Below are 12,367 nucleotides of genomic sequence, written 5' to 3' on the forward strand. Positions count from 1 at the left end.
TGTTGGTGACGAGTCTTCGGACTAATGCTTTCAGAACGACGTCCTTTACGGAGATCGCCCAGCATATTGCGGCGTTCCGACAATCGTTGAGGGAACCTCTTCAAGATGCTCGAGGTAATGAAGGAGCCTTCGAAGTAAGAGATGAGAGTGAAGGTGAAACCGCCTTTGATGGTAACGATGATTTCTCTGATGATGGATCTGAAGTAGTTAGACGTTAGTTTTTTTTTTCTTTTGAATAAAACCTTTCTTTTAACTAATATTTACCTGATTATATCAGTAATGACCTTCTACAATTCCTCATTCATTACAATAATAAATTTGATCATAACTTCAAAACTATAATGCACTGTTCATCGATCTAATCTCTTTATTTTTTATTTCGTGCGAAATGTACAGTGTAATCTGCCAGTACTGCATCCACAACCGAATCCCTCCATCTATTCAGTGTACGACCAGAAATACTTTTGATGTTGTCGAACGATTGAAGCAACAATACATCCTTTCTTGACTGACCTACATCTACGTCTTCAAAAAAATCGCCAGCAAAATTGTCGTTTTCAGTAATCAAGAAATTATGCAAAAGAGCACAAACAGACACCATCTCGTCGATCTTCATCACGTCCTCGTTGCAATTTATCTGGATAGGAATGTTCTTCAAGATCCTCCATTTACCTTTCAGTACACCGATCGTGTTCTCGACGGCAACTCTCGCAGAAGAATGTACCTTGTTAAAATCTTCGCACTTCTTGGATTTCAGTACCTGAGGTCTCCTGAAAGGGGTAAGAACGAATGGATGTAGAAGCATATCCGGAATCACCCAGAAGATACTCATGGTTTGCACCATTACCACATGTGAAATAAAGGTGATCTTTATTTACCATAAAGCTGGCATGCTCTACACATGTGGCGTCACCCACTGAACCTACATGTCCTACTTGCAATCCAAAAATGATCATCCTTTCGTCGCATACGACTTGACAATTCAGAGAGTAGAAACCCTTTCGGTTATAGTACGTTTCGGCATGCTTCGTTGGCTTCTGCGCAAGACGGAAATGAGTACCATCAATATACCCAATGCAATTTCGAAAAAAGTGGTACTTCTTGATTGCTGCGGCCGACAATTCTCTTTGCTCCTTGTTGGGCCAACGCATCAAATGTCCAAGGTTGTCATTAATTGCCTTGAAACAGCGTTGCGTGTAGTTGGTGACAGAGCCTTTACTAATCCCAAACAAAGTAGCAATTTGGTCGATGCTGTTGCCTGTTCCGTCGTGGCTCAATCGTCTTAAGGTCACCGCAAGTTGGATATGAACATCCGTTTGGGCGACAAAACTATTGTTGTTAAAGACAGGATGGTCTTCAATAAGGCGAAGAAGTTTCAAGAAAGACTCCTTCTTCATTCGACACATCTTGACAAACTCTTCGTCATCCCACTTGAGAAAAAACTCACGGTACTGGTTAAGTTTAGGGATGCCTGCTCCACTGTTCAAAACGCGTTTCGTTTCTAATCCGCTCAATAATTCGTGCATCTCATCGGCTTGTTTATCGTCTTCAATGATGACACTGTGCTTATGCAAAGTTTTCATTTCTTTCAAGGTTTGTTGTCTGGTTGATACTTTGGGCATTGTAAAGGTAGTTTATAGAGAGATTTATAAGTAAATGAGTAGTAAAAGAGGAGTAAAAGAGGAACTAATATAGAGAAGTGCTAGAGTGTACTTTGACTAAGTGACAAGGTTTTTAGACAGTCACCCACACAAAAAAAGCTCCCGGAATTTTTAAAAAAAGCGCCCGATAATTTTACAAAAAGTTTGATGTTTGGGACCCCCTAATACATTTGGATTTGTGGACATGAAAGTTTAAATTAATTCTGCTACGTCATGTTACTATGGTTGCTGTAAACAATTGGCTTAATTGGGTATAGTGTGCAACACTGTATCATTTTCTATGGTAAATGTGCTTGTTGGTTGTACAATTAAATAAAAGTCCAAACCATTTTAATTGTAATTATTAGAGCATAAATAAAAAAAAATGGTTAAGTGAAGAAAAGATTTTTTTTTTTGTATGAAGAGTAAGTTTATTTAGCAATAAGTGAATTATACGTAAAACGAAAGGGGAAATTAAAATCGTTATTTTTTAACAACCTTAGTCTTCGTAAACAAATTATTACCTTTTAGAGTAGGGGGTGTTCGAGCCACCAATTTGGGAAACGTCCCTTTCACGCTCAGTTTAGAGGTAGGATGTTTACCTAAAGCAGAACGTTGGGGACTAAGACCTTTATCGGTCCCACGAGTTCTACCAACCAATTCTGGGTTTGACGAAGAAAGAGTCGTGGTATCCATTACATGGTCCACCTCTCCATACACACTAGCAACTGTAGTTGCAAAGTTGGAATCCTCGGAACCACGGGACGCAATCTTGGGCGATGTAGATACATCAGAAATATCAGTGTCTGAGTCGGACAAAATAGTGGCATCAAGACAATCAGTTGAATCCAAGTCAATATCTTGGATACTTCAGCAGAAACAGGCTGCCTAACAACGGAACGTTTTCCACTCTTACAAAACTTGGCTGTGTGACCATTACTATGACATACAAAACATTTGGTCTTCGCTAATTCCGGGCATTTGGAACGAATATGACTAGCAACATGGCACCAATGACACACAGAAGGAGCACCTTTAAATGTTGCAGTAGCAAAATAGTCCCACTCGGATAGATACAAGTTGTTTGACAAAGGTACACTAGCGTAATGTTCATCATCTTCATCCGTGTAGCCTACCACAGTGTTCAGAATGACGGACATCTGACCCTCAAAGTAACCACGACAAGAATACTCCTTGATTTGTAATACTTGTCCATAATACGCTAGAGATGATATCAAATCTTCCAGAACGTTTTCTTGGTCGGGGATATATAAAATCGAGAACTTGACGTGTACGAGATTATTGTTGTCGGAAAAATTCGTTCGAAAACCTTTAAAATCTTGTCCTTAACAGAGACACCACTGGTGATAGCCTTCATACTGGTACCATCATCCAGAAACTTAACCTCCAGCAACATGTTACAGTCAGAACGAACCCCATAATAACTGATCGGTCTAACGCCGTGTAAAGGATCACATTGGGATTCAATGGCCTGGTAAGCCTCGAAACAATGCTTGAGTACGGTAGCGGGGAAAGAGAACAAAACAGATCCATCAGTAAACTTTTGTTTTACGATGGACATCGCTTGTTGTGTTAAGATGAGAGCCTCTGGACATTTATCTTTGTAAATAATGGTACTTGCACGCTTGTATTCAGAATCAGTCTCATCGAAGACATGTATGGGACGAAGATCCTTCTTGGTGTTACCAACAGCTGCAATATCTGCCCAGGTAGAATCTGGTGAAATTGACATAGTTTAATGATCGGGAGCTATACGAAAATCTTTTGTAAAAATTCTTTAAGCGAAAGAAAGCCCTAAAATCTCGCTGGAAGAAAAGATTAAAATCAAGGGGAAATACCATCTGTAGTCTTTCAAAGTCCTTAACTTTAAAGTGACTACTATCCACATTTTAGCCGAGCGAGCTTCGGGCGAGCATCGATTAAAGCTCGCTCGAACCCAAAAAAAAGTAGCGCAAGCTCGTGTACAAAAACTCGGTTCGAGCTTCGTTCGAACTGGCGCAAGATCGGTGCAAGCTCAAAAAGTTCCAACACTATGGGTTATATATATGATATTTGAGTTTTCTGGTTATTTTAGTCCCAATGTTATCGTGACGGATTGTTATATACACAATCACATTCTACGATATCAGTACTAGTGATTGTGGTAATATTATAACTCGGATGAAAAAACGGATGACATCAACACTTTACGACAAAAACATTAAAAAGTCACATCGTGGACATATTTTTTGCCAGTCCATGTATGTACGTTTTCGCCGTGCAAAACAAGTTTGACGATGTTCTGCCATGAAGTTCGAGTTTCTTTAAATCTGTAACCATCGTCGATAATCTCCGTACCGGTTACGAACACTTATACTATTCAACTAACGTTTCTAGATTATTTTAATTTATTGAGGGTACTCGGTAAACGTTATTGGATCATCCCAAACTATAGGATTGTATCGGATAACGGACCAGAATAGCAAAAGCTATCGGATCTTGACGGATAACGGACCAGAGTTCCCAAAAGTATAGGATCTTGTCGGATAACGGACCAGAATTCCCTAAAGTATTGGATATTGAAGGATAATAGACCAGAGTTCCCCAAACAACTTTACTTCAAATATTCCACGAATTGAGCCTAAACTTTCAAAATAAAAACAAATGTCTATATTTTGTGGTTTTGATAGAATACACGTTCAGGTAGTTCCTAACCACCAAATAATGGTAATACCAAAAACTACTTGCGATAGTCGAGTAAGAGCCAACTTTTGTGCGTCCTCCTATGTGTGTTTTAAATCCGGAGGACCAAAACTCGGACTTTAAATTACAAAAACTGATTTTTAAATGAAATAAAAGTCCGATCAATCTCAATTTTGTAGACGATGTTTGTATTAGGCTAGCGGCCGTTTCTGCCAATTTCAAATCTCAATAATTGTCTGTAGTAGGACTGTAAAGGATTAATTTTTTCGGGTAATTTATGCTAAGTAACAACGTATTTGTTGCAAAGTACTTGCTAGGTAAATTTTTGAAATGTAACTTTGTATTCTAGAAATTTTAAAACGCTTACTTATCACTAGGAATTAGAAAACACTCATTGGAAGAATTTTGTGATTTTACCGTGATATTGACAGGGTACACGGCGTATCCTTCACAATATCCTGCTAAAACTGTCTTGGGTATACTCCACGCAACCAGAATACGGTACAAAATATTTCGTATACTCTGCTACGTATTTCTAAATGATACACGCAATATTCTGTGCGTGCATGGGACACTCAATATCGGTGTATCAGACTATTAACAGAATACATCATGTACTATAGCATGTATTTTGGGTGATTTGATACAGGATGTAATATCGCAGATGTATTGAATCATAGAAACAATAGAAATCCAATATTAGATCTCAGTAGACAGACTGGAGATCGTAATCATGGAAAGATTGTTATGAACGAATAAGAATACATGGATAAACATTTATTCAATTCAAATGGATAAACGATTGAATAGTAAATCCCGATTGAATCTACTATTAGTTTAGACACAGCTCTTAATAAAAGGTTATCTTTACTTTGATTATTCTTAAAGACCCATTTGATATCTACGATATTACACAGGATACGACGTAAAAAAAACTGTCGTTGGTTTTTGTATTTTAAGATGATGCTTTGTTATTGGCCTTTATTTTTTCGATGATACTAAATGACACCGTTGATCAATAGATGAATGTTTGTTATCGCCATCTTATTCCAAATTACATGTGGTATTTGTGATTTTATTTGTTGTTGAAAATGGATATTATTTATAAAACGGGCTCAACTGGGTCTAATTATGACTTGATATTACAACTATTTTACAATACATACCTTTAATTGCATACCCAGAAGGAAAAAAAACCATAGATTAAGATCGTGACATGAATAAAGCGTCAGCAATACATGAGTAAGGCCCTCACAAGCAACAAAATTATTTTTTTAAAGATCCCGATTAAGGACTTTATTATTTTATTTCTTTTTTGTGAAAGGTTACTTCAGACTTCCAAAAGAAAGCTTTTTCGAAAATCCATGACATTGCTTTTTAATGACCCTTTTTGAACGATTAAAATATAAAGTTCACTCAAAATGCTAACCTATCTGTTATTATTTATCAAGGACTCTATTCTTTCGATATACTTTTTATTTCTAGAGAAAACAAAATAAACCTATCTCAAATTGTTACAGTAGTTGCTGAATCGCAATAAATTTTTTTTGGACTTGATGATGATATGAATATGATTATGCAATCAGACATTTCTACACTTTACCGACAACAAAGTCTCCACTACAGTTTTATTGCATTCTCGATGTTGCCTGTTCCATCCGATTGTGAAACTCCCAGTGTTGAAGAGGTCACTACCAGTAGAATTAGCATCGTCTCGTCTGGTTCTGAACGTATCACAGAGGCAAATCCACTTGTTATTCATCGCTGCAAAGTTCCTTCTACCGTTGATAGCGTCACTGGCATTAAAAGCATCTTCCGTTGCCTTGTTCAAATTCAGCTTTGCTTGAGGTGAGCGAATAACACCCACGTTTACAACGTAATCGGAAAACAACTCGATCAAAACGTTGGTGCTTGCTTAATCCCATATGGCGTTGGTAGTGTACTTTTGGAAAGGTATTTTGTTAAATAAAATTGGATAGTTAAGAATTGGTAAAGAAAAATGAAGAGGATCACAAACACAACTCTTTTATCAAAAAAAAAAAAATCAAAATCATTGGTGAGTTCGGTAGCTTAATTTGGCTGATTTTTCATCTGATAGAAGAATTCTGGGGTCGTTGGATTTTAATCCTTTATTGGGATATTTCGAAAATTTTGGCACTGGAGAAAATTCGATGTTATTGTTAATCGCCTATATAAATCCATTAAATTTTTTCTTCATCTATTTGGCAAAATTGTAACCTTTCACAAAAAAAAATAAAAAAAAAAATAATAATAAAGTCCTAAATCGGGATCTTTAAAAAAATAATTTTGTCGCTTGTGAGGGCCCTAAGACGGTCATGGTCCATGTCAATGACAGGTTTATCAAACTTCTTCAAACGTTCAGTGGGAGTGGGATGGAATTCCACTGCGTAGAAATGCGAGGACGAATACAGAAGAGTGATTGGCATATCGTCATTTTTCAATGGCATATTTACGAGAGGAAAGAAAACTTGTGCTTCACGGTTCACCCTAGGCTCTCCTGTATCTTTTAAGAGATACTTAACATGGCTGAAAAGAATCACAGGCCGTTCAAATGTGTCTGCCACAACTTGGGGACAGCTGAATGTGCTGAACCACAAAAGTTGGTCTTCTTCTTCGAGACAAGGTGATTTAGAAGAATTAAGTCGTCTAACCATCTTAATCTTTTCTAATTCAATACACTTTTCATCTACAGGCTTATATAAAGTATCATGATACTGAATATACCTCTGTAACATTTGATGTTTGACCTTTAACCATTGACTTTGGTCATTATATACCTCAAGAGCTATAGCTCTAAAACCACAATTTCCGTCAGCTCCAACGTTATGAATCGCACCAGTTACATTTTTGGGGCTGATATGAATACAATCAAAGGCGACATCCTTTTTAGAATTCCGGTAGGTGATAACGCTAAATAATATAAGTAAGTAGATATAAGTCAAAATAAATCGTATTGTGTTAATAGGAATATGCAACTCTTTACCGATCATAATGCGATACTGATTTTTCAGTTTTAATATCGCTACCAGAAGAGGAGGGATCTTCGCGAACAAACATAGTAAGTTTTCTTTTTTTTTGTTGAAGATCAATTTCTTTTTCTTCAAGGAACAGTTCTTTTCTCTTTCTCTCAAATGCTTCATTTTCTTTTTCTTTCTTTTCTTTCTTTTCTTTCTTTTCTTTCTTTTCTTTCTTTTCTTTCTTTTCTTTCTTTTCTTTCTTTTCTTTCTTTTCTTTCTTTTCTTTCTTTTCTTTCTTTTCTTTCTTTTTTATCTCTTTGTTTTGATGCTCTTCAAACAACTCTGATGCAATCTTGACCCTTTCAGTGTTACTCTTGACACTACGCTTTAACTTACGCCCCTTTCTGTTTGTATTTACGGAAGGCTGTTGCAGCTCATCCATTTTGATTTCTGGATGTTTTATATCCAAATTAGCCTTTTCCAACACTTTGATGGCATCGCTGATTTCTTGCTGTGTTCCCAGCGAGTTTATTTTCATAAACATACCATGCAACACGGAGCATCACTCGTTCTCTGTTGTTCTTTGGCTCGTCTTCTGTATGTTCTACAAAAATAAACATTAGCTTCGGATTTTTTTTTATTGGTATCTGTAATAATAAATACCTTTAGTTGACGAAGGCATAGGGTTTCCTCTGCGTGCTTCGTTGTTATGGTCATTACCACTTTCATCAAGATACTCGTTGAAGTTTCTTTTTTCGTCATCAATAACTTTTATACGTCAAATACCAGCAAATAAGCTTTCACGATTGAGATCACGAGATTCCTATGTAGGTGAAATACATCGTCTACTATGCCTTGTTCCTATAATTGACCACTACAGGGTAAACACTTGTATTCCATTCTATATCAATAGATCATAGTGGACTACATCTGTGGGATGATTCTGAACTACAGAGGAGGATACAGATTAACCCTCGTAATTGGTCAATTATAGCTAACCCATGTATCCGCTCGTAATTGGTCATACTTGTGCGACAACAAAGGATTTTGGACCAGTTGAAAATCTGTAGTATCGTCAAATTTCTTTATTTTATTCTTAATTCGTTGTTTTATCTCTCGAATTAATTGGTTGCTGTTGGTCATGTGGCGAGCATCTGCGATATTCATGCAGTTAGTCCGGGTTCGATTCCGGACCATGACATTTAATTACTTTTGAAGCTTTCTTTCGCTTAAAGAATTTTTACAAAAGGTGTTTGCATCCATACTCTTGTTTCAACGATATCTCGGTGAATTCGATACATCCATCAGAAATTGTTCTTGCATTCGATTCCTCTCTATCGGTTCTATCTTTTTTATTTATTACGCTCCCCTCCATCTCTTCGATCTCGCCGTTTATCGCGACATTTAACCCATCCAGCAAATATTTCAACATTCTCATTTCTCAATCTCTAATTTTAATTTTTTTTCGGGATTATTAAACAATGGCAGAAAAACTTCACAATTCTTGGGCAACAATCGCGTCCCGTGGTAATTCCAAAAACATTGTTCGTCCTTTATCTGTCCCTAACAATGTGGACTCTCAATTCAAGTTACAAAGTAAGGTAATCTACCAAAGTGAACACCTTGACTGCCTCATCAGAATGCAGAAGGCTACCGAAATAGTGAAACAGGCCTTGACACCTGACCTCGCTCTTTTCTTCATTCCTGCTTCGTTAATCCAACATCGTACCGAAGCATATAAGCTTATTGAAACCCAATGTGGTCCTGTCCATGGTTTCCGCCCAATCAGTAATTATGGTTCTAGCTTAGATGGTGATCATTTGATTGAAGTCAAATTTGTTAATGACTCAAGTTTCGACAAGGCAATTTTTACTGGTATTACAATCAAGAACACCGTTATCAAAGGAACTTATTCAATTGATTGCAAAATGTACAAGCTTGCCCACGTGAAGATATCACGTTTATACATTCCTGATAAAGAGGATTTTCTTGAAAAGTTAATGAAGTCTCTTCTTGTTTACGGAGAAGTCTTGCAAGTCAAGGAGTACACTTGTGGTGGATATTTCGAAGGCGAATTGTCAGTGATACTCAATACAACTACCGTTTATTCTGATGATGATAATGCAGTGTTTGCCAATGAGCCACTGTCGAATAATTTATATTTGTACGAATGAGATTGTTTTGCTTCGGCATCCTTCAAAGGTGCCCCTATCGTTTGTTATTGGTGTCACCACGCCGGTCATGTACGCTCCAAATGTCCGGAATCGGCCAAAACCAAGTGCTTCGCTTGTCAAGGTTATGGTCATACCGCGAAATTTTGTAAAAAGAAAACGTTTCAGCCTCTGCAAGTCCATACTCCTAAAGAGGAATCTAATATCGACCTGCCTACGATTGTTAAACAGGCTATCTCCGATTTTGATACAGACCTGTCAGATGCGTACCAGCCTTCGAAGATTGTTGAAAGTGGTTCTTCAACGTCTAAGTGCGACACAACTGTAGAAACGGTGTGCGTGGAAATTGAAGAAGACGAGGGTACATTACCCGCGACAGTTCAGACATCCCATTTGGCTGGTAAAATGGTTGATGGTGGAAGAAAAATGCTAGGACAAAACCGTTCCATTTTGGGTAAACAGAAGTCTATCAAGCAAACCTCCAAAGGTCCTGCTCCTAAGTTAGTTGTCCAGACGCAGCCTGCTCTTAAGGGTCACAAACGTTTACGAAGACAAAGGTTGCTAAACCAAAATAGTTTAGCTTTCCCTTTTTTTACTTCTATATCTATCTTGTTGAATAAACTCACTGTTACATACAAGAAAAAAATCTCTCGAAATTCTCAGTTCCAGGCGTTGCACTTTGTCTGTCCACAGATTTTCCTTTGTTCTTGTTAACTTTGTTTTTGTTGGATTATTTAACCATAAGTAAATTTAAAAGTAACTGGTTAAAGAAATAAAAGCATATGTTAAGTTTCTTTACAATATATCCCATGAAGATTCCATATTGGGGATTATTCCTAATGCCATATTTCCTATTAAAGTTTGCAAACTGTGCATTAGCTCGTGAATTTATTAACCATCCATTGCACAGACAATTTATTAAATATGATCAATAGTTTATACTAAATTTTTATCATCAAAGCTTCATACTTTACGATCTGCATGCGGCATTGTACACACAAACATTAAAACCATAAATGGGAATATGAAGGACAACTACAGAATTTTGGCCTTATACCCATAGGTGGGGACCGTTTTAACAAAATGATTTAATTCTTTTATTTATGGGTGCCTTGTGGCACCCAATTTTTTTTTTTTTTGAAAAAAGAGATTTTGAGTGATGTTTTTAGTATAAAAAGTTAAAAAAAGGTTTTCTGTAATGGGTTTGGTTGTTTTTTAAAAATAAAAAAAACAAGGGTTCACTTATTAGTGGGGGTTTTAAAGTTGGTTTAGTTTAAACATTGTCAATGAATTTACAAGGTGTGCTTTTGTACCGTCCAGGACAGTTGTTATCACGACACAACCCGCATTTTTTCATGCATAATTGTGGCTTTGATCTGCCACTACATAAAAATGTATCCTTACAGACGAAACAAGTTCTAGGTGATCTTTTTATCTTTTTCGGTTGAAGCCTTGTGTCTATTTGATTTACAACAATTGGAGAATTAGGCCGAGAATCACACGGAAGGAGAATACGAGGTGAGGCGGCGTGGATTGTCTGTAAATCTACACGACTCGATACAATCGGTGACAAAGTTAAAATGGGGCTTGGAGAGGGAAGCAAATGCCGCTCATGATGTTATGTAGTTAAAGAAGCACAGTTGTTGGAAGAATATTTTTTTGTTAACTAGAGTAATGATTTATAGGTGTAGGAGCTTTTAAAGCTGTGACAGGGTTCATTATTCTGCTGGATTGAATCAATGCATTCTTGACGGTGTTGCAAATATTCTCGTTCAGTAAGGTCGTATTAGTAAACAAACTTGCTTCTATCCGTTTGTTATGATAAAGCCTTATATGTTCTGGTGTTTTATAGTATATATTGACACCGTCAGCAAATGAGGACCATAATTTAGCGAAAGCATCAAAATCAGGAGTTTTACTAAGTCTATTTAAGAATAATTCTTCGTTTCTAGTTGAAATCAGCTCATTATATAATACTACTTCTTCTTTTGTATGAATCGGTACTACTGCAAAGAGGGTGTGTTGTCTGTTTGCTAGATAACGATAGACAAAATTTAGAGCTAAGTAACGTTGGCTTGGAAAATTGACAATAGGTCAAAAGCTTAACTGCAGCAATTTTTGCTTAACCATTTCTGTTGAAAGGTGTTAAGAAACCTGGCGTTTTAAGCTTGGCTTCATAGCATACATGGTCAAAAAAGACATATCCAGTGCTGTTATACGAAATGTTTCCACTGATTGCCCCATAAAGTCAACCGGGAGCTTTTCGATATGGTGAATAGTATAATTTTTTACAGGATTATGAGGAAGATAGAGCCTCATTATATTTGTACACTGAGTGACCCAAGGACTATAATGTCTTTTATGAACTATACCTTCCCTGTTTCTGGCCCCAACCTATATGTTACATACGTTACTATTTAAAATAAGTGCTTATCAAATGCCAAATAAAGTACCTCAATATTATGATACAATCTAAAATCAGCTAGAAATGAATCAGGAAGACGAGGGCCAGCGTTGATTGACAAAAATTTCCTTATTATGGTTTGGTGGTATCCCTGGACAGAAATGGTACCTCTAGCACATGCATATTTCATTAGGCTATACTTGTCTTTCCCTATTTCTCTATAATAGGGTGGATCATTTTCATTATCAGAAACACGCCCTAATTCAATTGATTTAAGAATGTTCTTAGAAAACCTTTCGCATTCTTGATTAAATAAAGGTAATCCTGTTTTGGCACAAGGAAGTGGTCCGTACAACTCAAACAATAGCTTTACAGCAGGAAACAGTTCAGCTGGTGGTGAAATTTTTCTTTTGACCCTTTTCAAAATAAAACTTGAATTACTTGACATATACGATTCAAAATCTGTCCCAA

The 12,367-nt window shown here is 36.8% G+C and overlaps 3 protein-coding genes across 3 annotated transcripts; 2 read left to right on the forward strand and 1 right to left on the reverse strand.

The window, feature by feature from the left end:
* Positions 1-2,058: 2,058 nt before the first annotated feature.
* On the reverse strand, positions 2,059-3,427 carry EV154DRAFT_510510 (uncharacterized protein). The gene is made up of 3 exons (XM_051601707.1): positions 3,000-3,427; positions 2,542-2,979; positions 2,059-2,500 (listed from the first exon to the last, which is right to left on the reverse strand). The coding sequence occupies exons 1-3, from the start codon at positions 3,391-3,393 to the stop codon at positions 2,124-2,126; spliced, it is 1,209 nt and encodes a 402-aa protein (XP_051457179.1). The 5' UTR covers positions 3,394-3,427; the 3' UTR covers positions 2,059-2,123.
* Positions 3,428-5,589: 2,162 nt separating this feature from the next.
* On the forward strand, positions 5,590-6,580 carry EV154DRAFT_552057 (uncharacterized protein; the record flags this gene model as incomplete). Its single annotated transcript, XM_051605026.1, has 2 exons — positions 5,590-6,191; positions 6,442-6,580. Exons 1-2 carry the CDS (start codon positions 5,908-5,910, stop codon positions 6,578-6,580), a joined length of 423 nt encoding a protein of 140 aa, XP_051457180.1. The 5' UTR covers positions 5,590-5,907.
* A 2,222-nt stretch (positions 6,581-8,802) lies between these two features.
* EV154DRAFT_421557 (uncharacterized protein) lies at positions 8,803-9,495 on the forward strand (the record flags this gene model as incomplete). Its single annotated transcript, XM_051596039.1, has 1 exon — positions 8,803-9,495. One exon carries the CDS (start codon positions 8,803-8,805, stop codon positions 9,493-9,495), a length of 693 nt encoding a protein of 230 aa, XP_051457181.1.
* Between the last annotated feature and the right edge of the window lie 2,872 nt (positions 9,496-12,367).

The sequence above is a fragment of the Mucor mucedo genome (genome assembly GCF_025094135.1).
Source record: "Mucor mucedo strain NRRL 3635 chromosome Unknown EV154scaffold_51, whole genome shotgun sequence".
Taxonomy (NCBI): domain Eukaryota; kingdom Fungi; phylum Mucoromycota; class Mucoromycetes; order Mucorales; family Mucoraceae; genus Mucor; species Mucor mucedo.